The sequence below is a fragment of the Scylla paramamosain genome, chromosome 1 (assembly GCF_035594125.1).
Source record: "Scylla paramamosain isolate STU-SP2022 chromosome 1, ASM3559412v1, whole genome shotgun sequence".
Lineage (NCBI taxonomy): Eukaryota > Metazoa > Arthropoda > Malacostraca > Decapoda > Portunidae > Scylla > Scylla paramamosain.
In genome coordinates, this window is record NC_087151.1 from 12,177,525 (window position 1) to 12,204,689 (window position 27,165).

The 27,165-nt window shown below is 38.9% G+C and overlaps 1 protein-coding gene across 7 annotated transcripts in view; it reads right to left on the minus strand.

Moving 5' to 3' along the window:
- Window positions 1–27,165, minus strand: part of LOC135100667 (cholesterol transporter ABCA5-like) — a 74,724-nt gene that overhangs the window by 35,098 nt on the left and 12,461 nt on the right. For 6 of the 7 annotated variants that reach the window (XM_064003825.1, XM_064003801.1, XM_064003809.1 and 3 more), the window contains exons 3-21: window positions 26,612–26,783; window positions 26,335–26,434; window positions 25,660–25,773; window positions 23,285–23,417; window positions 22,716–22,942; window positions 22,147–22,333; window positions 21,073–21,219; window positions 20,245–20,395; window positions 18,273–18,352; window positions 9,898–10,066; window positions 9,462–9,603; window positions 5,223–5,337; window positions 4,598–4,694; window positions 3,968–4,110; window positions 3,073–3,212; window positions 2,569–2,794; window positions 1,846–2,036; window positions 1,217–1,398; window positions 787–976 (exon numbers count right to left, since the gene is read on the minus strand). In XM_064003825.1, the coding sequence (XP_063859895.1) occupies window positions 787–976; window positions 1,217–1,398; window positions 1,846–2,036; window positions 2,569–2,794; window positions 3,073–3,212; window positions 3,968–4,110; window positions 4,598–4,694; window positions 5,223–5,337; window positions 9,462–9,603; window positions 9,898–10,066; window positions 18,273–18,352; window positions 20,245–20,395; window positions 21,073–21,219; window positions 22,147–22,333; window positions 22,716–22,942; window positions 23,285–23,417; window positions 25,660–25,773; window positions 26,335–26,434; window positions 26,612–26,783 (2,906 nt within the window). Of the gene's footprint in view, window positions 1–786; window positions 977–1,216; window positions 1,399–1,845; window positions 2,037–2,568; window positions 2,795–3,072; window positions 3,213–3,967; window positions 4,111–4,597; window positions 4,695–5,222; window positions 5,338–9,461; window positions 9,604–9,897; window positions 10,067–18,272; window positions 18,353–20,244; window positions 20,396–21,072; window positions 21,220–22,146; window positions 22,334–22,715; window positions 22,943–23,284; window positions 23,418–25,659; window positions 25,774–26,334; window positions 26,435–26,611; window positions 26,784–27,165 lie in introns of those variants that run through there. The other variant, XM_064003851.1, reaches the window with a different exon arrangement.

The following is a 27,165-nucleotide window of genomic DNA, read 5'->3' on the forward strand; positions in this document are numbered from 1 at the left end:
GGCCCATTGTGAAGAGAATGAAGAATAAGCGTCTCCAGAGAGACCTACTCTACAGTGCAGGGAACTTCTGAGCAGCATGGCATGGGAGTTTATGACGTTCAACCAGCATTTTCTCAGAAGTAAGTCTTTTAATTTTCTGTCCCTATAACTTTAGTATTTTTCAACTAATTTGCTTCAGTCTTTCTTTATAGGAATTGTCACTTAGTATTCTATAGTTTCCACTTGCTGAAATTTTAAATTTGTGTAGTTTTAACACTGATATCTTCCCGTTTTCTTCCGTTAACAAAAAAGCTGCATACTTTTTTTTTTTTATAAATCAACTATTCCTTTAAACAAAAAAAAGTATGAGTACAAACACTAAAGTAACTATCCTACTTTATTTACACAAAATTAGAAGAAATTTGAAGAACTCATAATTATATAGCTGCAGATAAGCATAAAGTACTGAATTTCAGTTTTCATTTTCCTTTTTTCTTCTTCAACAGGTATCACCACCACTTTCAGGCTGAGGAATCTACATATTAAGATACATTAGCAATAAAATTTACATGAGGATTAGATAATTTTTAGTAACCGTGGGTCAAAAGCCTGAAACCCCTAAAGTGATAAGTAAAATCATCAATTTTCTTGCCCCAATTTTTATTTTTTATTTTGCAAAGGAAGCAGACTAAGGGGAAAAATAGATTCAGGAAAAGAAGAAAAAAGCCTTGCTAATTCTCTCACTCAACAATAGAATGAATACTCATTTTAATTTGCAAGGCACACAGACAACATATATGTACATACCTATTCATTCTTGGGAAGCTGTGAACATTGTAGGCTCCCATGTTGTGGTCCTCATTCAGCAGGTCAGAGTAGTTGCCAGAGTAAGGGCCAACCTCCATGTCTGCTGCAGTGAGAGTGGACACCAGGCCACTGAGCTCATGACCTGTGGCGTTGTGCAGGAGTGTCCCATGGAATTTTTTACCGTAAATACCTGAGAGAGAGAGAGAGAGAGAGAGAGAGAGAGAGAGAGAGAGAGAGAGAGAGAGAGAGAGAGAGAGAGAGAGAGAGAGAGAGAGAGAGAGAGAGAGAGAGAGAGAGAGTTTCATTTTTTTGCCTGACAGCATTTGTAAATAACAAATGATAATGCATAATAGATCACATATGGATTTAATCATTAAATAAAAGTATGGAATATAAATGAGCACAAAATGGGACCTCAAATTACACTTACTTGGATTAAGGGCAATAACTTCATTAGTGGAGATCTTTATACTTTGTGAGTTTGCCAGGGCGATGGACCCAATGGTGAAGGCAAGCGGGAAAAGGATCAAGAATATCACTGCTGCTGGCTCCCGTATCAGATTAGTACAACGAATCTTCAGCAGTGCAAGAAAGGCTCTCCAATCCTCTCTCCTGTTGATCATAATGACATAATGGTCAATATAAACATAAATTCCAGTCTTTCCTCTTGTTGATCATAACAACATAATGGTCAATTGCAAGCACAGGTTTATCAAACTGCTTGGAATGAGAAACAGCTAAGATGATAATGCTATATCTCTAAATTTATATAGAAACTCCTCCTCCTCTTCCTCTCTTATCTTGTGCAGTAAACAATTTCTTTCACTTAGCTAACTGAAAAAATCCAGATAATATTTCTTTCATAGATACTTCAAAACTCATGTCCTCTTCCAATCTCTTTGAATATCTATACACTTTCATCACTGCTCATTAACTCAATCCTTTTTTTTTTATAAATTCTATGCTTATTCTTTGATGAAAAAAAAAAACCTGATGAATATTACATATACAAGTCAGGCATTTCAAGCTGAGAAATGAAACAAAAGAATTCTGTCTTACTTGACCTCCACACTTTCAATTACATAGCCTTTATTTGCTGCCATGTAGTTGTCCTGCATCCCATTCTCTTGTAGTGAGGAAGTGTGGGAAGGTGAGGCTGAGGGGGACTTCTCACGAATCATATGCTGACCTACGTTGTTCATGGAGCCAAGTTCACCCTCCTCACTCTCATCATTCAGCACCAGAAACACCTTACAGAAAAAAAAAATAAATAAATAAATAAAACTAAATATATGAATAAAAATAATAATAATAATAAATAAATAAGACAGGATATTGGATTACAGCAACAATCCTATGCAAAGAACTCAGCAGATATTTACACTAAGGTTATAAACAATATTTTCTACAAACATGGTGTATGAGAAGGTATTTATGTTGATGGTATCTGTACACACATCAAGTTCTAGGGATAACTAAATACTAAAACCTCTGGTAAATGCATGACACACAGTACTACAGATGGAGAGGAAAACTGCTAAAATGTACAACAAATCAGAAGATAGAATAGAAGGTGATTCACATATGAAGTACTGGCACAGAGGTAACCAAAATAAACAAACCAACAAAAGAGTAATAAAGAATGTTTAAGACTCATTACATCAAGTAAAAGACATAAAGGAGTTGGATAAAATAAAATACAAACCAATAAAATGAGCATCAGATACTTGAAATAGAAGTGATTATAATATCTCATGGCAGCAATCATCTTACAATACTTACCTCCTCCAGAGTGGTCATGGAAACCCCATAGCCCTCAATGCCTTCCTGAGTGCTGGCAATACTCTGGTCCAGCTGCTTGAAGAGGGAAGGAAACTGTGATGAGGAATCTGATGGGAGGATGAATGACATTTCTTTGCCATAATACCGGGCTAGCTGGACCTCTGGGATGACTTTTTTCAGGATTTTACGAACTGCTTGCTCATCAGAATTCTCCTCCACAATCAATCTGCAAATGACATGAGAGTCCTCATCACCAATTGTGCTAAATGAAGGGAGGCTCTAGTGCAAAAGGAGACAAACAAACCTACACTGCCTCCACTTAGCCAAGGGTTCAAATTCTTGCACTCTTGGTTGGGAGACAAAAGTATGGAAATGATCTGCATAAACTAATAACCCAAGCTACAGTTATTTTTAAGAAACAAATGACAGTCAATATGTTTTCTTATCATTAGAAAAATACATAGGGAGTCTGCAATATTTAATCATCCCAATAGCAGTACATACGTGAGATGGTATCCCAGGCCAAACTTATTCTTGAGGAAGAGAGATGTTCCACAGCACCGCAGCCTGCCCTTGGACATTATTGCCTTCCGATCAGCAAGAATGTCTGCTTCGTCCATAAAATGAGTTGTCAAAAGAATCACCTGAGGAACAAGGGAAGTTTGCTAATTTAGGTATAACTCATTTACATGCTACTGATTGTGACAAGTGTATCATCATACTTTCTCATCTTACATGCATCACATACCTCTACACTTCTACTCCTTCTTTATTATTCTGTATGTGACTCAAGAGATAAGTACTCTACATAAATATCAACCTTTCCTAAGCTTACTTTATTTATTTTATTTGTCTTATTTATTTATTTATTTTTATTTATTTTGGGGGGATTTATTATGTCATTTCCATAGTCTATTGGGGTTAGGACAGTGCCTCCTAAAGAGGACTTTGGAGTTGGCATTTGGAAACTGTTATCCTGAATGGATGCCCTGTCTACCCTCGGACAGGAGCCAGGATTCAAACCTGTGCTCCTGACCTCTCAGCCCCAAGAGCATGATCAGTCCCACTGTGCCAAGGCACCCACAATTATTTTTTTCCTTAATTCTCTTTAACCTTTTTATCTTACTCTCCATGATCACCACACAATATTCAATTCCACATACCTTGCCATATTTCCTCTTTAACTTTTTTTTCCCCAAGTTCTAATAGTTCCTGGTATGATGTTAAGCTTTGCATACTTTCTCCATCAATATTTTCTCCACATCCTTTATTGGCCCCCTACTCCCACACAACTACCCTTCTGGCATGTTACAACTACTGATGGAATTAGTTTTATTTCCACATATCTACCTCCTAAATATTATTATTATTATTTTTATGGAGCTTTAACCATACATACTTTGCCCTCCTTTCTGTTCTTCAATAGTGTCCACAATTTCCTGCGGGAGTAAGCATCAACTCCTGCTGTCGGTTCATCCAGGAAGATCAATTTGGGGTCTCCAATGAGTGCAATGGCAATGGACAATTTTCTCTTCTGTCCACCTGAAAGAAAATTATATATGTTATGCATGAAAGCAACTGCCCCTCACACAGGAGCATATGAGGCACAGTCATGTCAGTGATAAGGAATGAAAGAAAATAAACTCTGCATGAAGTGATAATTAAGCCAGAGAAATTATGTCTCTTCTATAGGAAAAACACTAATATCTCTAGACATTGGTGAGTAAGAAACTGTGTAGTTAAGTTTCTTCTATGTTATACAATAATATGTTAGTTATTAAGCGTATTGATTCCTTCAGTGTAATGTGCACAACAGGAATGTACATAAAAGTCCATCCATCATCTACCAAACTCGAGGATGTCTCTGCTTTAGTTGCAGCATAAGGGATCACTATCACAACATGTATTTGCTGCATTTACCCTGAAATAAACATCTCTTGACAGACTTAATACTAAAATTCCATCACTAGGTGATGCATGGGGAACTCTTAACAGGAAACTATGAGAACAAGAACCTAGAAAAACTTACCTGAGAGGTCTGAAGCCTTTGTGTCTGCTTTCTCATCCAGGTAAACCTCCTTCAGAGTTTGCTCAACCTCACTTTCTATCTTATCTTGAGGGACTCCCTGTCACACCAAAGAAAAATATGTTTGATATCATTTTAATTTAATAAATCTGTTAAATGACTATTTCAAACTATGCAGGTACAGTCATAATTAAAGATGTCCTACATTGTACAGCTCTATCATCACACCTGTGTATCCAAAAATGCAATTCATCCACGGTTAATTCAACATCAAATCATATGCAAAACCTCATCTAAGAAGAGTATGTATGCCTTCTTGCCTTCATGGATCTCACTAACCTGACTTGGGCTCAACCTTTCATATAAACACATATATTGTAGCTACATCTCTAATACTGTAGTCATTGTGAAGTAGTATAGTTAGTATAGTTAGCTCCGAAAACTTCATTGCTGTTTGAAATGTACGAAAATGATTGAATGAAAATCTGTACTAAAAGTGGTGGATGAAATTTCCTGATGCCCCTTGCCAGCCATGCTCAATCAGCAAAGCATTCAGAACCAGAATAGGCCAAAAATAAATCAGTCTCTGGGATCACTAGCACCTCTGACCAACCCTGCTGTGCCTTACTCTGATGCGGGCAAAGAAGCGGAGGTGTTCCCTGGCAGTGAGGGACAGGAAGACAACATCATGCTGTGGACAGATGCCAGTGTTTTTCCGGATTTCTGTCAGCTCATTTATGTCACTAGAATAAAGAATAAAATGGTGGTTGGTCATGGTGTTCACAAGCAAAGTCATACAGCCACAGAACTTTCTTTAAATGATCAAAGTAATAATGAGTCTGCCTCAGTGTGTAATCAGGCTTGGTTCCTCTAAAATTGATATGTATGAACTGAATGCAATTGCTACCTTCTTTCTTTACTCCATACAAAATTAGTCATTCAAAAGCAAGTTCCTTTATGAGGTTAATTGTAAATAGTGACATTAAAACCATAGTGAGATGCACCTATATAACAGTCAATCATGCATACAGCTGACCAAAGTAGCATGTCTTGTCATTAAACCCAGCTGTGACCTCACTGAACGTTTCCCTTTATGTCTCACAACACAAGGGGGCAGTCACAGCCTGCCCTCTAAAGACAACTCTCTTCCTCCACACAAAACTACAAGCACCTAATAACACACACACCCTTCACTCAAAAATTTAAAAACCATCATGGCGACTCCTACACCAGCCTCGGAGTCCCCATCTGGGGAGGGGACCATAAATGTCCCCAGGTCAGACTGTCTTTCTGTTGACGACCCTAAGTGTCTTGACACCCGCCTCAACTTTTTCTTCATTAACTTCTGCAGCATTTGTGGTCTAAGATCTAATTTTTAATCTGTAGAACACCACCTCTCCTCTTCTAAACCTCATCTTCTTTTCCTCACTGAAACTCAGGTGTCTGAGGCAACTGACAGTAGCCCCTTTTCTGTTCCCTCCTACTTTCTCTATCCTCATTTTCGATCCAAAGCTGGATGCTGCGTCTATGTGCGCAATGACTTAACCTGCTCTTGTGCCTACGCTCTTGAATCTTTCGAGTTTTCCACCATCTGGCTATGACTACAGAGTCACTCTCATACTAAATTTATCTGTGCTGTATACCTCTCACCTAACTCCTCTGATTATAAGAAATTCTTTGACTACTTAACTTCCAAAGTGGAGCACATTCTGACCCTCTTCCCTTTTGCAGAGATCTCCATTCTTGGAGACTTCAATGTTCACCACCAGCTTTGGCTTTTCTCTCCCTTCACTGACCATCTTGGTGAACTAGCCTACAACTTTGCTATCCTTCATGACCTAGAGCAATTGGTGCAACACCCTACTCATATTCCTGAACGTCTTGGAGATAAGCCCAACATTCTTGACCTTTTCCTGACCTCTAATCCTTCAGCTTATGCTGTCACCCTTTCTTCTCCGTTGAGCTCCTCCGATCACAATCTCATATCTTTATCTTGTCCTATCGCTCCAATCCCTCCTCAGGATCCCCCTAAGCGAAGGTGCCTCTGGCGTTTAGCCTCTACTAGTTGGGGGGACCTGAGGAGGTATTTTGCTGATTTTCCTTGGAATGACTACTGCTTCCGTGTCAGAGACCCGTCTTTGTGTGCTGAGCGCATAACAGAGGTGATAGTGTCTGGCATGGAGGTGTACATTCCTCACTCTTTTTCTCGTCCTAAACATTCTAAACCTTAGTTTAACACAGCTTGTTCTCGTGCTATACATGATAGAGAGGTGGCCCACAAAAGGTACTTAAGCCTTCCATCACCGGAATCTCATGCACTTTATATTTCTGCCCGGAACCATGCCAAGTCTGTTCTCCAACTAGCCAAAAACTCCTTCATTAACAGAAAATGTCAAAACCTTTCAAGATCTAACTCTACTCATGATTTCTGGCATCTAGCCAAAAATATCTCCAATAACTTTGCTTCTTCTTCTTTCCCTCCTCTATTTCAACCAGATGGCACCACTGCTATCACATCTATTTCTAAAGCTGAACTCTTCACTCAAACCTTTGCTAAAAACTCTACCTTGGACAATTCTGGGCTTGTTCCTCCCTCTCCTCCACCCTCTGACTACTTCATGCCACGTATTAAAATTCTTCGCAATGATGTTTTCCATGCCCTCGCTGGCCTAAACCCTCGGAAGGCTTATGGACCTGATGGGGTCCCTCCTATTGTTCTCCGAAACTGTGCCTCTGTGCTTGCACCTTGCCTAGTCAAACTCTTTCAGCTCTGTCTGTCAACATCTACCTTTCCTTCTTGCTGGAAGTTTACCTACATTCAACCTGTTCCTAAAAAGGGTGACTGTTCTAATCCCTCAAACTACTGTCCTATTGCTTTAATTTCCTGCCTATCTAAAGTTTTTGAATCTATCCTCAACAGGAAGATTCTTAAACATCTATCACTTCACAATCTGCTATTTGATCACCAGTATGGGTTCCGTCAAGGCCGCTCTACTGCTGATCTTCTGGCTTTCCTTACTGAGTCTTGGTCATCCTCTTTTAGAGATTTTGGTGAAACTTTTGCTGTTGCCTTGGACATATCAAAAGCTTTTGATAGAGTCTGGCACAAAGCTTTGATTTCCAAACTACCCTCCTACGGTTTCTATCCTTCTCTCTGTAACTTCATCTCAAGTTTCCTTTCTGACCGTTCTATTGCTGCTGTGGTAGACGGTCACTGTTCTTCTCCTAAATCTATTAACAGTGGTGTTCCTCAGGGTTCTGTCCTGTCACCCACTCTCTTCTTATTATTCATTAATGATCTTCTAAACCAAACTTCTTGTCCTATCCACTCCTACGCTGATGATACCACCCTGCACTTTTCCACGTCTTTTCATAGACGTCCAACCCTTCAGGAGGTAAACATATCATGCAGTGAAGCCACAGAATGCTTGACTTCTGATCTTTCTAAAATTTCTGATTGGGGCAGAGCAAAGTTGGTATTGTTCAATGCCTCAAAAACTCAATTCCTCCATCTATCAACTCGACACAACCTTCCAGACAACTATCCCCTCTTCTTCAATGACACTGAACTGTCCCCCTCTTCTACACTGAACATCCTCGGTCAGTCCTTTACTTATAATCTGAACTAGAAACTTCACATCTCATCTCTAGCTAAAACAGCTTCTATAAAGTTAGGCGTTCTGAGACATCTTCGCCAGTTTTTCTCACCCCCCCAGCTGCTAACTCTGTACAAGGGCCTTATCCATCCATGTATGGAGTATGCTTCACATGTCTGGGGGGGTCTCCACTCATACTGCTCTTCTAGACAGGGTGGAATCAAAAGCTTTTCGTCTCATCAACTCCCCTCCTCTAACTGACTGTCTTCAGCCTCTCTCTCACTGCCGCAATGTTGCATATCTGGCTGTCTTCTACCGCTATTTTCATGCTAACTGCTCTTCTGATTTTGCTAACTGTATGCCTCCCCTCCTTCAGCGGCCTCGCTGCACAAGACTTTCTTTTTTCTCTCACCCCTATTCTGTCCACCTCTCTAACGCAAGAGTTAACCAGTATTCTCAATCATTCATCCCTTTCTCTGGTAAACTCTGGAACTCCCTGCATGCATCTGTATTTCTACCTTCCTATGACTTGAATTCCTTCAAGAGGGAGGTTTCAAGACACTTATTCATCAATTTTTGACCACTGCTTTGACCCTTTTATGGGACTGGCATTTCAGTGGGCATATTTTTTTACTGGACTTTTGTTGCCCTTGGCCAGTGTCCTTCCTACATAAAAAAAAAAAAAAAATAGTGACACTGAAACCATAGTGAGATGCACCTATATAATAGTTGATCATGTATACAACTGCCCAAAGTAGCATATCTTATTGTACAAATTATTTCAGGCAAAAAAGCAATTTCTCACAATTATCTCCACCTATCACACCTCTAATTCCTCTTTGTTTCTGCAGAGCTCGTAGCATAAAACAGTCCATTTGTCCATTCACTTTTTTTTTATCTATAGGTATGAAGTTTACTGAATTTTTTACATCACTGCTTTAGGAAATTGTATTCATATAACCTTACTTGCCTCTGAAAAATCCATTAAGTTTTGAAGAAGTCCAAAGAAAAGTACTTAGGATTAACTTTGTCTTTGTTATCAATGAATCTATCTTTAAAAGCAGTCCTTCAGGGGAAAGGACATCACTGAAACCTGCATATTGACATATTCTGAACTCCTTAACTGAAATAAAAAACACAAGACAGTTTTAGATAATTGCTCTTGCTTTTTCTCTAGGGACTGACACCTTACTGGGTTATACTTTTTCCTTATGTTGCCCTTCTTACAAAAAAAAAAAAAAAATGAAGCCAGCCAAAAGTAGAACAGTCACCTGATGTCCAGGCCAAAGATGGTTGCTGAGCCTTGGGAAGGAGCAGTCATGCCTGTCAAGATGTTGAACAATGTTGTCTTGCCAGCTCCATTGTGACCTAGGATGGCTGTTATCTGCCCTTCATAGATGTCCAAGCTGAAATCTGTAACCATAGATCCATCAGTAATTATGTCACCATTATCACACACAGTCTCACATTTTCATATCAACATGTTAGAAGAGATTAAGTTTCTATCATTAGGTAAAGATTTTCCATTGGCTCATCCTATCCCTAGAGAGTAAAACTGGAGCCATGTGCTAAAGCTATACATGATCTCAGCACTCATCTCTGTCTCACTGGTCTTTGAAACTGTGGTGGATGATAATCACATCCACTGCGACATCTGGGCCTACACACCATCACTTTCACTATAGATGTGACAGAAATGCAACATACCATCCACTGCTTTCACAGGTTTCTTTCCTCGTGAACTGAAAATCTTCTCCAAGTTACGAATACGTACAGCTGTCCTCTGCTTCATCTCATCAGACACTAACTCCACATCTGGATTGTCTGGAAGCTCAACTGAAAATGTTTGATTGTTGACACCTTCAGTAGGTGACAGCTGCAAGATGAAGAAAAAGTGTTCTGATATTAGATCTTAGAGCTTCTGTATCTCATTAAACACACTCCTTATATACTTAATTTTCATCATAAATGTGCACTATTTCATCTTGAAATATGGTAATTTTATTATTCATATTTCTATGCAACGGAAGAACAAATTATACTTTAATATAAGAGATACACCTCCTACTTCATATTTCATATGAGAAGCATTCCTTGTACTTTATGATTTTAATCCTAACAAATAAATGCTTTATACTTTCCATGTAATGAATGCAAGAATCAGACATTTATCTCTCCTGCGATAGAGAAGACACAGGCTGGCTGTGCATTTTGTGAATAGAATGAAAGAATATAACTACTGGATTCCTGCATAAAAAAAAAAAAAGAGAGAGATACAGTGAAGGAGCTGAGGATGTACCTCCTCTGTATTTTTACACCTATGATGAACAATACAAGGTGTCTTGTCTCACCTACCTACTATAAAAAGCATGAGAGAGAGAGAGAGAGAGAGAGAGAGAGAGAGAGAGAGAGAGAGAGAGAGAGAGAGAGAGAGAGAGAGAGAGAGAGAGAGAGAGAGAGAGAGAGAGAGAGAGAGAGAGCTGAGAAGAGAGACAGGTTGGGAGCGAGACTTGGATATGTCCTGGGTGCATAGCCTGAAGCTCCCAAGATAATATCTGTGCAGTCACTCATATTCCATATACAAATTTCCTTACTTCACCTTAGCCATTCAGTTTAAGCCTCATTCAGTATTTAGCAGAAGAGTTGCTCTTGACAATAAAATAATCAGTATTTGTCTAGCCCTCCTAGTTTGATCATTAGAATTTTCAGAATTAAAGTGTTTTGTTTGTGTACGACAGAAGGGGGAGCAGAGTGTGGGTGGGTGTACATATGTATGTGTGTCGCCAAACCTTCCCCCCTTCTTTGTATCTCCCTCCCCAAAGCAGCAGAGGGAGAGTGGCACTCTTTCTAACAGTCAGTCAATACCCAGCACTTACACGGAGCAGACACATTGAGATGAGCACTAATATCTGAAGGAGACTAAGGTAGGTATAAGAGTTAGTCTGTCACAGAGGGTAGTTGTGTATAACGCACTCCATACCCTGAGAAGTGACTCCTTGGCTGTGTGTGTGTGCAGGCCAAGCTCTTGTACAGTGAGTGGTGAATGACCCTCCTGTGTGTTCATAGGCACTCATTTGCAGTCGTAATTAGTGAGGTTGTTAAGTATTAAATACTAGTGCATCAGGCCCCTGGAAGGTGCCTGACTTGCAGAGGACTTAAGTAATTAGATGTGTAGTGAACTCTACTCCCTCCTCAGGTCCTGGCAAGGTTTGCCATCCAGGAGGCAGTAAACAACACTACTTGGCTTGAGGCTATAACATGCTGTTGGACAGAGGGTGGTTTGTTACTAAGGGCGGTTGTCCAGTGGGGTTTTATACCTTGACCAGATATGTATTAGTACTTGTTATAATTGTTTTTCCCTAGACGTGGGAGTTAATTGTTGTTAGAGTATTTCCCTTGTCTGTAGGTAGGTAAAACAGACTGGTGCTCTCAATTAGTGTGACCTGGTGTTAGGACCATTGTGAAAGGGGAGCAGGAGTCACAAGGGACCCTGTACACCTGTATCTGAAACCCGTACTGAGTCCATGAAGATGGTGGTTCAGGGAAGCCATATATATATATATATATATATATATATATATATATATATATATATATATATATATATATATATATATATATATATATATATTGTTACAACCACAATTCCCAGCCCATTCACAAAGCTGCTGCACCTGGACTAGCTTCCCAGAACCATCTCCTACATGAACTCAGTGCAGGGTTCAAATATATATATATATATATATATATATATATATATATATATATATATATATATATATATATATATATATATATATATATATATATATATATATATATATATATATATATATATATATACAGTGGAACCTCAGTTCTAGAACTTAATTCATTCCTGCATGCTGTTCAAAATATGAAATATCAAAAAACTTAAACTATTTTCCCCATACAAATCAATGTAAAATTAATTAATCCATTCTCAGACACTAGTCTTATTGGGTTATGACAGATGCACCCACAACCAAGATGGCTGCTTCACAACATCTCCAGCTCACAAATTATTTATCCAGAAAGGATGTACTGAATAAACTTAGTGACTGAGAACTCACTAGAAGATAGTTTAGACTGTGCAGGTATTCTCTTTGTCACCAATCTAGTGGGGGGTGCCCTACAAAATGACACAGAAAGGACCAATCCACTTACTGCCAAAATGAAGGTGATCATAGCAGTTGCTGCTGGGAAAATCTACTGGAAAAATGCAGTTGTGCATTACTGATGGTGTTGGGGGTCATCAAGAGAAACACAGATGGCTCAGGATAACTCCTGAGCACTGAAAACTGTTTAAGTTGAGGCTTTTCACCAGGATCACATTTACCTTATTTCAAAGATTGAATTACTGTCTTACACTCTGTGTCTCTCCTCCAAATACATAAAAACAAAGTATATATTTATAGAAACTGTAAATTAGTAATAAATGGCAGCTTTTGCTATGTCTTTTAATATTTGAAATCAAGTAACTTTGTTCTAGAACTGAATGATGATATTGCAACTGAAACAATAATGAGTTCAACATTTTGTTTGAAAAGCAATTTGTTCAAAAAGGGAGGCATTTGATAACTGGTGTTCCACTATATATATATATATATATATATATATATATATATATATATATATATATATATATATATATATATATATATATATATATATATATATATATATGAGGGCATCAGGACCATAGGGCTTCAAGTGCCATTTTGTAAATTGAGAAAACTGCATCTAAAGTTTTTTTTTTTTTTTTATGTAGGAGGGGCACCAGCCAAGGGCAAAAAAAGCCCACTGAGATTCCAGTCCCAGAAAAGGGTCCAAAGCAGTAGTAAAAAATTGAAGGATAAGTGTCTTGAAACCTCCCTCTTGAAAGAATTCAAGTCATAGGAAGGTAGAAATACAGAAGCAGGCAGGGAGTTCCAGAGTCTACCAGAGAAAGGGATGAATGACTGAGAATACTGGTTAACTCTTGCATTAGAGAGGTGGACAGAATAGGGGCAAGAGAAAGAAGAAAGTCTTGTGCAGCAAGGCCACAGGAGGAGGGAAGGCATGCAGTTAGCAAGATCAGAAGAGCAGTTAGCATGAAAAGAGTGGTAGAAGACAGCTAGAGATGCAACATTGCAGTGATGAGAGAGAGGCTGAAGACAGTCAGAGGAGAGGAGTTGAGACGAAAAGCTTTTGATTCCACCCTGTCTAGAAAAGGGGTATGAGTTGAACCCCCCCAGACATGTGAAGCATACTCTATACATGGACAGATAAGGCCCTTGTACAGACTTAGCAGCTGTGGTGTGAGAAAAACTGGCGGAGATATCTCAGAAAGCCTAACTTCATAGAGACTGTTTTAGCTAGAGATGAGATGTGAAGTTTCCAGTTCAGATTTTAAGTAAAGGACAGACCAAGGATGTTCAGTGTAGAAGAGGGGGACATTTGAGTGTCAATGAAGAAGGGATAGTTATCTGGAAGGTTGTGTCGATTTGATAGATGAAGGAATTGAGCTTTTGAGGCATTGAACAATACCAACTTTGCTCTGCCCCAATCAGAAATTTTTGAAAGATCAGAAGTCAGGCTTTCTGTGGCTTCCCTGCATGAAATGTTTACTTCCTGAAGAGTTGGACATCTATGAAAAGACGTGGAAAAGTGCGGGGTGGTATCATCAGCGTACGTGTGGATAGGACAAGAAGTTTGGTTTAGAAGATCATTAATGAATAAGAAGAAGAGAGTGGGTGACAGGACCGAACTCTGAGGAACAGCACTGATAACAGATTTACGAGAACAGTGACCGTCTACCACAGCAGCAATAGAATGGTCAGAAAGGAAACTTGAGATGAAGTTACAGAGAGAAGGATAGAAGCTGTAGAAGGGTAGTTTACAAATCAAAGCTTTATGCAAGAATCTATCAAAAGCTTTTGATATATATAAGGGAACAGCAAAAGTTTCATCAAAATCTCTAAAAGAGGATAACCAAAACTCAGTAAGGAAAGCCAGAAGATCAGCAGTAGAGCATCCTTGACAGAACCCATACTGGCAAACAGATAGAAGGTTGTGAAGTGATAGATGTTTGAGAATCTTCCTATTGAGAATAGATTAAAAAAACTTTAGATAGGCAGGAAATTAAAGCAACAGGACAGTAGTTTGAGGGATTAGAACGGTCACCCTTTTTAGGAACAGGTTGAATGTAGGCAAACTTCCAGCAAGAAAGAAAGGTAGATATTGACAGACAGAGCTGAAAGAGTTTGACTTGGCAAGGCACAAGCATGGAGGCACAGTTTTGGAGAACAATAGGAGGGACCCCATCAGGTCCATAAGCCTTCCAAGGGTTTAGGCTAGCGAGGGCATGGAAAGCATCATTGCAAAGAATTTTAATAGGTACCATGAAGTCGTCAGAGGGTGGAGGAGAGGGAGAAATAAACCCTGAATCATCCAAAGTAGCATGAAGTCGTCAGAGGGTGGAGGAGAGGAAGGAATAAGCCCTGAATCATCCAAAGTAGAGTTTTTAACAAAAGTCTAAGCAAAGACTTCGGCTTCTGAAATAGATATGATAGAAATGGTGCCATGTGGTTGAAATAAAGGAGGGAAAGAAGAACCAAAGTTATTGGAGATATTTTTGGCTAGGTGCCAGAAATCATGAGTAGAGTTAGATCTTGAAAGATTTAGACACTTTCTGTTAATGAAGAGTTTTTGGCTAGTTGGAGAACAGACTTGGCATGGTTCCGGACAGAAATATAAAGTGCATGAGATTCTGGTGATGGAAGGCTTAAGTACCTTTTGTGGGCCACCTCTCTATCATGTAAAGCATAAGAACACGCCGTGTTAAACCAAGGGTTGGAACATTTAGGTCGTGAAAAAGAGTGAGGAATGTACACCTCCATGCCAGACACTATCACCTCTGTTATGCACTCAGCACACAAAGATGGGTCTCTGACATGGAGACAGTAGTCATTCCAAGGAAAATCAGCAAAATACCTCCTCAGGTCCCTCCAACTAGCAGAGGCAAAATGCCAGAGGCACCTTCGTTTAGGGGGATCCTGAGGAGGGATTGAAGCGATAGGACAAGATACAGATATGAGATTGTGATCGCAAGAGCCCAACGGAAAAAAAGAGGGTAACAGCACAAGTAGGAGGATTAGAGGTCAGGAAAAAGGCCAAGATTGTTGGGCATATCTCCAAGATGGTCAGGAATACAAGTAGAGTGTTGCACCAATTGCTCTGTTGTGGAGGATAGCAAAGTTGAAGGCTAGTTCACCAGGACAGTCAGTGAAGGGAGAGGAAAGCCAAAGCTGGTGGTGAACACTGAAGTCTCCAAGAATGGAGATCTTTGCAAAAGGGAAGAAAATCAGAATGTGCTCCACTTTGGAAGTTAAGTAGTCAAAGAATTTCTTATAGTCAGAGAGAGAGTGGGTGAGAGGTATACACCACAGACAAATTTAGTTTGAGAGTGACTGTAGTTGTAGCCAGATGGTGGAAAACTTGTAAGATTCAAGAGCATGGGCACAAGAGCAGGTTAAGTCATTGCACACATAAATGCAACATCCAGCTTTGGATTGAAAATGAGGATAGAAAAAGTAGGAGGGAACAGAAAAGGGACTACTTCAGTTGCCTCAGACACCTGAGTTTCAGTGAGGAAAAGAAGATGAGGTTTAGAAGAGGAGAGATGGTGTTCTACAGATTGAAAATTAGATCTTAGACCGCGAATGTTGCAGAAGTTAATGAAGAAAAAGTTGAGGGGGGGGGAGTCAAGACACTTAGGGTCGTTGTCAGAAGGGCAGTCCGACCTGGGGACATTTGTGGTCCCCTCCCCAGATGGGGACTCCGAGGCTGATGTAGGAGTCACCATGATAATTTTGAATTTTTTGAGTGAAGGCTGTGTGTGTGTTGTTAGGTGGTTGTAGTTTTGTGTGGAGGAAGAGAGTTGTCTTTAGAGGGTAAGCTGTGACTGTCCCTTTGTGTTGTGAGACACAAAGGGAAATTTCAGTGAGGTCACAGCTGGGTTTAATGATGAGTTCATAGTACCCCCTGATCCAGTGCTTTAGACCTTACTGGGAGTAATTATCTTTTGGGCACCACTTCTAAGAAAGATATCAATTTCAACTAAATTTCAAACAAAAGCCCTGCTGTTCAGAATTTTTTGATCAAAATAACAAAAAATGTAGGGTGCATATGCATGCTAGTATGTAAAATGTAACCCCCTTTAAGTTTGTGTACATTTTTTTGCATGATCTGGGATTTAAACCTTAATAAAATCTTTTACCTGAAGTAAATAATGAAGTTTTTAACACCATCCTGTTATCACAACAGCAAAAGAACACAGTATAATAATAATAATAATAATAATAATAATAATAATAATAATAATAATAATAATAATAATATAATTAACTACATGAAGCAAAAGTATCATAGGCTCAGAGTATTGAAAAAATAGGAGAAAATACTATAGCCTGTTCTTTTAAGCTAGATTCTTGGCACCTAGGTGAGTTTGTAAGCTCACAGCTGACTGTGAGCTATAAATGACTGTGTTTTCAATATGTGGAGCTTTATCTGCATTCTGATCACACTATCATGTTCAAGAGTTTTTCCTACATAATGTAATAATGTATTTCAGCATTCCACGATTAACTGCTGAAAATAGCAAGCATAAGTAAAGCATGTTATAAACATCTTTTTAACATCACAGTTCAACTCGTCATAATACCATTTTCCTTTTTTGCTTTGTCAAGTTTTTGCAATACATATTGATTCTATAGTCACTGCCGAGTCTGATGGTGTCAACAAAAACTGGCTATCCCATATATGAAGTAAGTTATGGCATATAATGTACAAACATTTTTCAGTCAAGCATGCAAAATGTGGCTCAACATAAGTTCTAGCAAAAGAGCAGAGCAGCCAATCAGCTCCAAGCTTATAAACCTGCCTAGGAGCCAGGAATCTAGCTTAAGTGAACAGACTATTGTATTGGTACTACAGTACATTAGTTAATTAAAAGAAAGCAACAAACTGAATGAATGCTATGTTAGAGGAAGTCATTAAAATGATGTTAGTAATGATGGTAAGACAAAGGGTTAACAGGTGATACTAATTACTCTGAGGAAAAGATTGAGTATGAATGAGGTTTGGGCAGGACTGGAAAAGGAATCATGAGGAAGGCTAGTAAGCAGCATGGTGATTGGCTCCAGGTGACACGTTTGTTATGGAGAAAAATGTTGATTGGGCGAGAGATGGTTATGCATTGTACATCACATGCTCCCAATGGCTGATTCCCTTTCACTGGACTTGAGCCCAGCTGGTCTGGAATGAACGTGCCCCTTGGCTCAACTGCCACACGCAACACGTGAATCCCAAGTTGATGAGTCACGACTCCACTTGCTACTAAAGCACTTTCAACCATATGGAAGCTGGAAAATAGTTTTGCAAACATCACAGCTAGACAGAGGAAGAGTTGCCTATTCTTTTGATATGTGTAACTCCATATTTGGGGAGGTGGCATTTGAGCCCCTATGGTCCTGATGCCATCATATATATATATATATATATATATATATATATATATATATATATATATATATATATATATATATGTGTGTGTGTGTGTGTGTGTGTGTGTGTGTGTGTGTGTGTGTGTGTGTGTGTGTGTGTGTGTGTATTTACCTAGTTGTATTTACCTAGTTGTGTTTTACAGGAAGCCTATGAGCTCTCCAACCCCATAAGGGAAAATAAGGATAATGAACAAAATTATAATGTTGATGACAATTTTCTAACTTTCCATGTTGCTAGTTACATAATACCATCTAACCATATTCATGCCTAGATGGTGTGCATATATGCATGTTCTATTTCTGCATCCAGCACTATATATATTTTAATATCAGGGTGATGCCCTTTCAGAGGCAGGAATAGTCAAGACAAAGCACTCCAACACACACACACACACACACACACACACACACACACACACACACACATATATATATATATATATATATATATATATATATATATATATATATATATATATATATATATATATATATATATATATATATATCCAACATTACCTTATAGAATTTGCTACGACTTTTTACCCAAAATGACTTCTGAAATATAAACCAAGGTTTTCTTTTGGTGCCATATTCACCTGAAATTGAGAAAAAAAAAATATCAATAACTGAACACTTTACAAACAAAAGTAGGAGGGACACTGGCCAAGGGCAACAAAAGTCTAATAAAAAAAAATGCCATACTGGCGATCAGATAGAAGTTTGTGAAGTGATAGATGTTTAAGAATCTTCCTGTTGAGGACAGATTCAAAAACTTTAGATAGAGGAAATTAAAGCAATAGGACAGTAGTTCGAGGGATTAGAACGGTCACCTTTTTCAGGAACAGGCTGAATGTAGGCAAACTTCTAGCAAGAAGGAAAGGTAGATGTTGACAGACAGAGCTGAAAGAGTTTGACTAGGCAAGGTGCAAGCACGGAGGCACAGTTTCGGAGAACAATAGGAGGGACCCCATCAGGTCCATAAGCCTTCCAAGGGTTTAGGCCAGCAAGGGCATGGAAAACATCATTGCGAAGAATTTTAATAGGTAGCATGAAGTAGTCAGAGGGTGGAGAAGAGGGAGGAACAAGCCCAGAATCGTTCAAGGTAGAGTTTTTAGCAAAGGTTTGAGCAAAGAGTTCAGCTTTAGAAATAGGTGTGATAGCAGTGGTGCCATCTGGCTGAAATAAAGGAGGGAAAGAAGAAGAAGCAAAGTTATGGAGATATTTTTGGCTAAATGCCAGAAGTCAAGAGGGGAGTTAGAACTTGAAAGGTTTTGACACTTTCTATTAATGAAGGAGTTTTTGGCTAGTTGAAGAACAAACTAGGCATGGTTATGGGCAGAAATATAAAGTGTATGAGATTCTGGTGATGGAAGGCTTAAGTACCTTTTGTGGGCCACCTCTCTATCAAGTACAGCACAAGAACAAGCTATGTTAAACCAAGGTTTGGAAGGTGTAGGTCGAGAAAAAGAGTGAAGAATGTTACGCCTCCATGCCAGACACTATCACTTCTGTTATGCGCTCAGCACACAAAGACAGGTCTCTGACACAGAAGCAGTAGTCATTCCGTGGAAAATCAGCAAAATACCTCCTCAGGTCCCTCCAACTAGCAGAGGCAAAACATCAGAGGCACCTTCACTTAGGGGGATCCTGAGGAGGGATTGGAGCAATAGGACAAGATACAGATATGAGATTGTGATCGGAGGAGCCCAATGGAGAAGAAAGGGTGACAGCATAAGCAGAAGGATTAGAGGTCAGGAAAAGGTCAAGAATGTTGGGCGTATCTGCAAGACAGTCAGGAATATGAGTAGGGTGTTGCAACAATTGCTCTAGGTCGTGGAGGATAGCAAAGTTGAAGGCTAGTTCACCAGGATGGTCAGTGAAGGGAGAGGAAAGCCAAAGCTGGTGGTGAACATTGAAGTCTCCAAGAGTGGAGATCTCTGCAAAAGGGAAGAGGGTCAGAATGTGCTCCACTTTGGAAGTTAAGTAGTCAAAGAATTTCTTATAGTCAGAGGAGTTAGGTGAGATGTATACAGCACAGATAAATTTAGTTTGAGAGTAACTCTGTAGTCGTAGGCAGATGGTGGAAAACTCTGAAGATTCAACAAGAGTGCGGGCACAAGAGCAGGTTAAGTCACTGCGCACATAAACGCACATGAAACATCTTTAAAATTAACTACACAATAGGAGAATGGTCTTACAAAATAGAGAGAGAGAGAGAGAGAGAGAGAGAGAGAGAGAGAGAGAGAGAGAGAGAGAGAGAGAGAGAGAGAGAGAGAGAGAGAGAGAGAGAGAGAGAGAGAGAGAGAGAGAGAGAGAGAGAGAGAGAGAGAGAGAGAAGGGGGGGACTAATTAGTCTGAATAAACTGAGACAAACAGCATGGTGAAGAAAATAAAGAGATCTTTATTGAATAATTAATCAGTACTGGATAACAGCAGCAATAACAACAACAGTGAAGTGACAACAAAGGCAGGGAAGGTGAGGACCTACTTGGAATAACATTATCCAGGTAGTATGCCAGAAACAGATAGAGGAATATATCGATGGTGAGCATGATGAGGCTGCCAGCAAAGGGAAGTCCTTTGCCGTCCCAGATAGAGTCAAAGGTCAGACCATTAGCAGAGAAGTCAAACAGGATCACCTGAAGGGGATAACGGATGAGAATGATGACACTTCATAAATGAATCTTAATTTCATCCAGAACACCAAGGAAAAGACACCTTGCATCTCACTTATGATTATGTGGTACAGTTTAATGTTATGAGAGCAAATTACAGCACTTATTCAATTCAATTTTATCAATGTAATTAATAATAAAATATCATAAACACATATAACTTAGAAATGGAAATAGATCTACACTATTAAATTATGAAAAAAAAGTATATCATCATAACTATTAAAAAGAATATGCAGGAAAACAGTGATCAGTCTGGATTCATTGGTAAGACATGAGGTGAAGATGATATGAAATAAGATTAAAGTAAAGAAATTTTGTTTCTTAATATATAATTTTGTTTTCAAACTATAAATCCTGAAACCTAGAATAGACTGAAAGTGATGTATACTAGGAACATCCTAGAATTTAAAGGTAGATAAAAGTAGATAGGAATGATGGAAAACAGGATCTGATCTCATATTCTATAAACATTGCAACAATGAGTTTGTTAGACAAGTGTGATGTGTCACTCACTCAGACACACATCATCTGTCCACAAAGGCAACCTCACCATTCTAAACAACTCTTGAACACAGTATATAACATAATCTTATTACTTGATCACCCTGCCTTGTCTCCCCAACCTGTCCTTTCAGTACCTTATCAATTGCAAAGGCAAATGCACAGGGAGAGAGGAGTGAAAGACCCCAGAAAACTCCAGGGGACACTTCATCTTCAAGGAAGACTTGGAGGTAAAACAGAAGACTGAAGGAGATCTGGACCAGATTCCCAACAACTCCTGCAACCTGAAACACAAAGTAACATGTCAGTAATAATAGTGAGTGCAGTTCTAGTCTAATTTGCTCTAATCAAATAAGAAATTATCATGTGTAGTTTTGCATGGTGCGTCTTACAGTGGTGATGGATCAGGCAAAGTTACTGTAATTGAGATAGTGAATAGTGAATCAGCACTCTGCCATTACCATTAGCATCCACAAGTCTAAGGTTGAACAAATACCTCAATCCTCAACATTTTTTTGTAAGTCACTGCACAAAATCATCTGCTATTTTCTGCTTTCAAAACTTTTCTGTCTTATCTTTACACTTGCTATCTCTTGGATCCAGTCAGTCAGCCTTTCTGATTCATCTGGCATCTGTTCTCTACGTTACAAGTCCTTCCCATCTATGTTTATTTTCACCTTCATTATTTATACAGCCTAAATTTTGGTTTGTGTTCTTTATTTCTGCTGATATTTTGTGGTGATGCAGCAAATATAGACTAACACAGACTTTTTTATGCAATTTTTCACTAAAGGCTCAATGATAGTGCATGTGTCTAGTGGTTGCTGGGGAAAGGCTAAATCCTCAATCACTCTGAAGGATCATTAACCAATCTTGTGATCAGTGTCTCTGTGATACAAAAGATGTGTCTTACATATTTCTCTTGTGCTGTTGCTATAATTGATCTTTCCATTGCTCTATGAACACTCTAGTAGCAGATAATTGCCATGTTTCACTTCCATACACTTATGAAGCAAAATAAACAACCCTCTATGGATGAAAATAAGAAAAAATATCTCAACAAGTGGAATGCACATACCTGACTATTGACCAGCTGACTACTGTGTATGGAATGCACACCAGCTAACCACAGCATTATTATTCTGCAAGTGAGCTTGTTATATTAATAATTTAAAACCCAAATAACCAAGACTGAGGTTATCACAACTTACTTTTGCTTTGTTGAAGAAAGGTGTTAGCATGAAGCCAAACATGATGGAGGAGAAGCCATAGAGGATGAACACCAGGAACAGGAGGAAGATATTGGCCTTCTGAAAGACGTTGGCAAGTGGCAGCAGAATGATGCAAACCAAGGACAAAAAAAGCACATATACAGCGTATATGGTGAACCACGACAACCTGAAATGAAAGGAAAAAGAAGTTACACATTTTTCTTTTTAACTGATGATAACAGTAACTGCTGAGAAAGGCCATGACATTTTTTTAATCTGATGGTGATAAGAGTAACTGCTAAGAAAAGCAGCCATCACTCCATCATAAAGTATCCATTTCCTATTATGCTAACTCCAACCAAGAAGAAGGAAGAGAAAGGAATAGGCATCTATAATGACACAAAATAGTGATAATGCAGTAAAGCTGCTAGCTCTCACTAGTATCAATTTTCTACTGTAAAAATTTTCATTGGCAAATAGCTATTTCACTAATGAAGAACAGCTGAAGAATGTGAAGTAGATAAGCAGATCATTCTAAAACAGGTAGCCATAACTAAACTCAGGCTCACCAGTAGACAGAATCACGCAGTCCCATCATCTTCATGCTCTCCTTCAGTTTCTTCTCTTTCTCTTCCACCACCAGCATCATCATGTATATAATAAACTGTGCCCAAGCAAACACCATATACAGTGGCACAATGGAGCGAAGAGCAGTGCCACCACCTGTCTGAAAACCTCCTCTTGGAAAGTTTTCAAGTATGACATTTGGTACTTTGACATTTGCAGCAGTGGTCAGCTGTGAGTGGAAAATTAAGCTACATAGTAATCCACATGGTAAGACTGGCACCACTAACAGCCACTTTCACACAATAAATAAAATTGTCCAGAAAAAAAAGGGCTGATCATTATTCAAAGGAGAACAGACTGTGAAACAAAATCACACACACACACACACACACACACACACACACACACACACACACACACACACACACACACACACTCTACTCTATCTACTCTTATTCTATAAATATATTCACACACACACATACACACTCACTTCCTTAGTTGTTTATTCCAATTAAGTTTCCAAACTCCTCATACATGCAACAATTTCCAATTGAGCATTAAGACTCACATTAGTCAGAGCCATATCAATGATGGTCTGCAGTGCTGAGAACCCAGAGTAGAAGTAGTTATTGGGAGAGCAGCCTGTCACCTGCAGCTCAGAAGGATCATCCACATTGCGGCATTCTTCTCCTCTGCTCCACCTGCAATGTGGTTCCTCACTCTCATGAAAAACAAACTCAGCATCTTTATTTGCTTTTTTTTTTTTTCTGATGAATGCAACAGATATGCATTCTTGTGCTATACATGATAGAGAGGTGCCCCACAAAAGGTACTTGAGCCTTCCATCACCAGAATCTCATGTGCTTTATATTTCTGCCCAGAACCATGCCAAGTCAGTTCTCCAACTAGCCAAAAACTATTTCATTAATAGAAAGTGTCACAATTTTTCAAGATCTAACTCCCCTCATGACTTCTAGCACCTAGCCAAAAACATCTCCAGTAACTTTGCTTCTTCTTTCCTTCATTTCAACTAGATGGCACCAGTTCTATTACATCCACCTCTAAAACTGAACTCTTCCCAAAAAAACTCAATATCTTGGATGATTCAGGGCTTGTTCCTCCCTCTCTTCCACTCTCTGACTACTTCATGCTACCTATTAAAATTCTTTGCAATGATGTTTTCCATACCCTCGCTGGCCTAAACCCTTGGAAGGCTTATGGACCTGATGGGGTCCCTCCTATTGTTCTAAAAAACTGCCCCTCTGTGCTTACACCTTGCCTAGTCAAACTCTTTCAACTATCTGTCAACATCTACCTTTCCTTTTTGCTAGAAGTTTGCCTACATTCAGTCTTTTCCTAAAAAGGGTGACCATTCTAATCCCTGAAACTACCATCCTATTTTCTGCCTATCTAAAGTTTTTTAATCTATCCTCAACAGGAAGATTCTTAAACATCTATCACTTCACAAACTTCTATATGATTGCCAGTATGGTTTCCATCAAGGCTGCTCTACTGGTAATTTTCTGGTTTTCCTTACTGAGTCTTGGTCATCCTTTTTTAGAGATTTTGGTGAAACTTTTGCTGTTGCCTTGGACATATCAAAAGCTTTTGATAGAGTCTGGCATAAAGCTTTGATTTTCAAACTACCCTCCTACGGCTTCTATCCTTCTCTCTGTAACTTCATCTCAAGTTTCCTTTCTGACTGTTCTACTGTTGCTGTGGTAGATGGTCACTGTTCTTCTAAATCTATTAACAGTGGTGTACCTCAGGGCTCTGTCCTGTCACCCACTCTCTTCCTATTATTCATCAATGATCTTCTAAACCAAACTTCTTGTCCTATCCACTCCTTCACTGATGATACCACCCTGCACTTTTCCACATCTTTTCATAGACATCCAACCCTTCAGGAAGTAAACATTTCACATAGGGAAGCCACAGAACATCTGACTTCTGATCTCTCTAAAATTTCTGATTTGGGCACAGCAAACTTAGTACTATTCAATGCCTCAAAAACTCAATTCCTTCATCTATAAACTTGACACAATGTTCAAGCCAACTATCCCCTCTTTTTCATTGACACTCAACTGCCTGCTTCTTCTACACTGAATATCCTCGGTCTGTCCTATACTTATAATGTAAATTACAAACTTCACATCTCATCTATAGCTAAAACAGCTTCTATGAAGTTAGGCATTCTAAGATGTCTCCACCAATTTTTCTCACCCTTCCAGCTGCTAACTCTGTACAGGGCCCTTATCCATCCATGTATGGAGTATGCTTCACATGTCTCAGGGTTACACTTATACTGCTCTTTTAGACAGGGTGGAATAAAAAGCTTTTTGTCTCATCAACTCCTCTCCTTTGATTGTCTGTCTTCAGGCTCTTTCTCATCACTGCAATGTTGCATCTCTAGCTATCTTCTACCACTATTTTCATGCTAACTGCTCTTCTGATCTTTCTAACCACATGCCTCCCCTCCTCCCATGGCCTTGCTGCACAAGACTTCCTTCTTTCTCTCACCCCTATTATGTCCACCTCTCTAATCCATGAGTTAACCAGTATTCTCAGTTACTCATCCTTTTCTCTGGTAAACTCTGGAACTCCCTGCCTGGTTTTGTATTTCCACCTCCCTATGACTTGAATTCCTTCCAGAGAGGTTTCAAAACACTCATCCTTTAATTTTTGACTACCACTTTGGATCCTACTTGGGGACTGGCATCTCAGTGGGCCTTTTTTTTTTTTTTTCATTGGATTTTTGTTGTCCTTACCCAGTGTCCCTCCTACATAAAAAAAAAAAAAATTGTGTATACAAGTAAGTAACTCAGTTACTCCATCTGTCTATGTGGCATAATTTCATAATTACAGATGATATATTATAACACAAAAAAGCAAGAAACAGCAAATTCCATAGGATCTAAAAAAGTTAAACAACTCAACACTTACAGTCCAGCTGATGGTAGGAATGAAAACATTGGATTGAATCTCAGTGTGTAGCTCTTGTTACTCAGAGGATTGTCTTCAAATATGACTGCAACTTTTACTAAGGTTTTGTTGGCACTGAAAACATTAGGCAAACTGTAATTACCAACTATATTTATTGACCTTCTCATTGATATTAAAAACTACAACCAACTACCAGCATGATATACAATGGCTTAACTTAATATGAACTACAATAATGTCCCAAGATGTAATGTAACAAAATCTAGTGAAACATTTCAAAGGTTTTGCAGAACATGTAATTTACAACCTTGAGCAACAGGAAATAGTTAATTATACATCAGTGGCTCTATTCCTTATTTCAGCAGTCACTTTTATCATTAGGATCATTATTAGTACTTTATGTTTCATCTAACAATAAGAAAACACCAGTATCTCTTACTTTACATATTCTCATATTAGTGAATCTAAATAAACCCTGCTCTTCCAGACTTTTCATTAGTACCATATCCATATACAATATTATATCTATTTTTCACATTAGTAACCCAGTCAACTCCTCAATATTATCAAGACTGAAGCTGCTATTTATTTAACATGGAATCTACAACATAAATTAGCATCCTCTTTCTTCTATTTCTTTTCCCCACTCCGAACAATCTGACTCACCATACTTACTAGAAATGGTTTAGTAACTCAGTTTCATTCTTGTAGTATTCAACAGAAATATCAGTACTCAGTTCTTCTCCAATACTCAGCACCTCATCCATGACCTGTTCTACCTGAGACAAATGATCACTATGTAACAAAAACTTTCAAAATCTCATTATGTTAAGGCAGTGCATATTTTCATGTATTGTGTATCAAAATTATTGTTAATTATGATGTGTAAAAAAGTAAAAGTAGAAATACAAAGGTCAAAAAACAGGAAGACAGTAGAGAGAGAGAAAAAAACCTACCTTGTAAGTCTGAGGAGCCACATGAAGTGTTCCACAATTCAAGAACCTGGCACTGTCCATGAGGGAGCCCTGCCCATGTGGAACCTCCACAGGCTCCAACACATTGCCATTGCTGGTGAGCCGAACGATTGCCAGAATCATTATCCAGTAAAGAGGCATCAACAGCTCCTGGGAAGTGCAATGCTCCATGTCATCTTACAGCCAAAATAGGAGAATACTTAATGGTAGGAACTATATCTACCATATTTGCAGGTGCATTAGACACATTTTTTTCTTGGGGAAAAAATAAATAAATAATAATTACCCTGCAGCTGTAGAACAGATATCTAGGCCTGTAAGCCTATGCCTACAGGTATGGAGTTGAAGCAGTAGTACACTATGCACAAATACTGTTACTAATAATAAATTCTCTCTCTCTCTCTCTCTCTCTCTCTCTCTCTCTCTCTCTCTCTCTCTCTCTCTCTCTCTCTCTCTCTCTCTCTCTTTCCTTCCCTTCCCTTCCTTTCTCCCCCTTCCCTGCCCTCCTCTCCCTTCCCTCCTTTCCTACCAT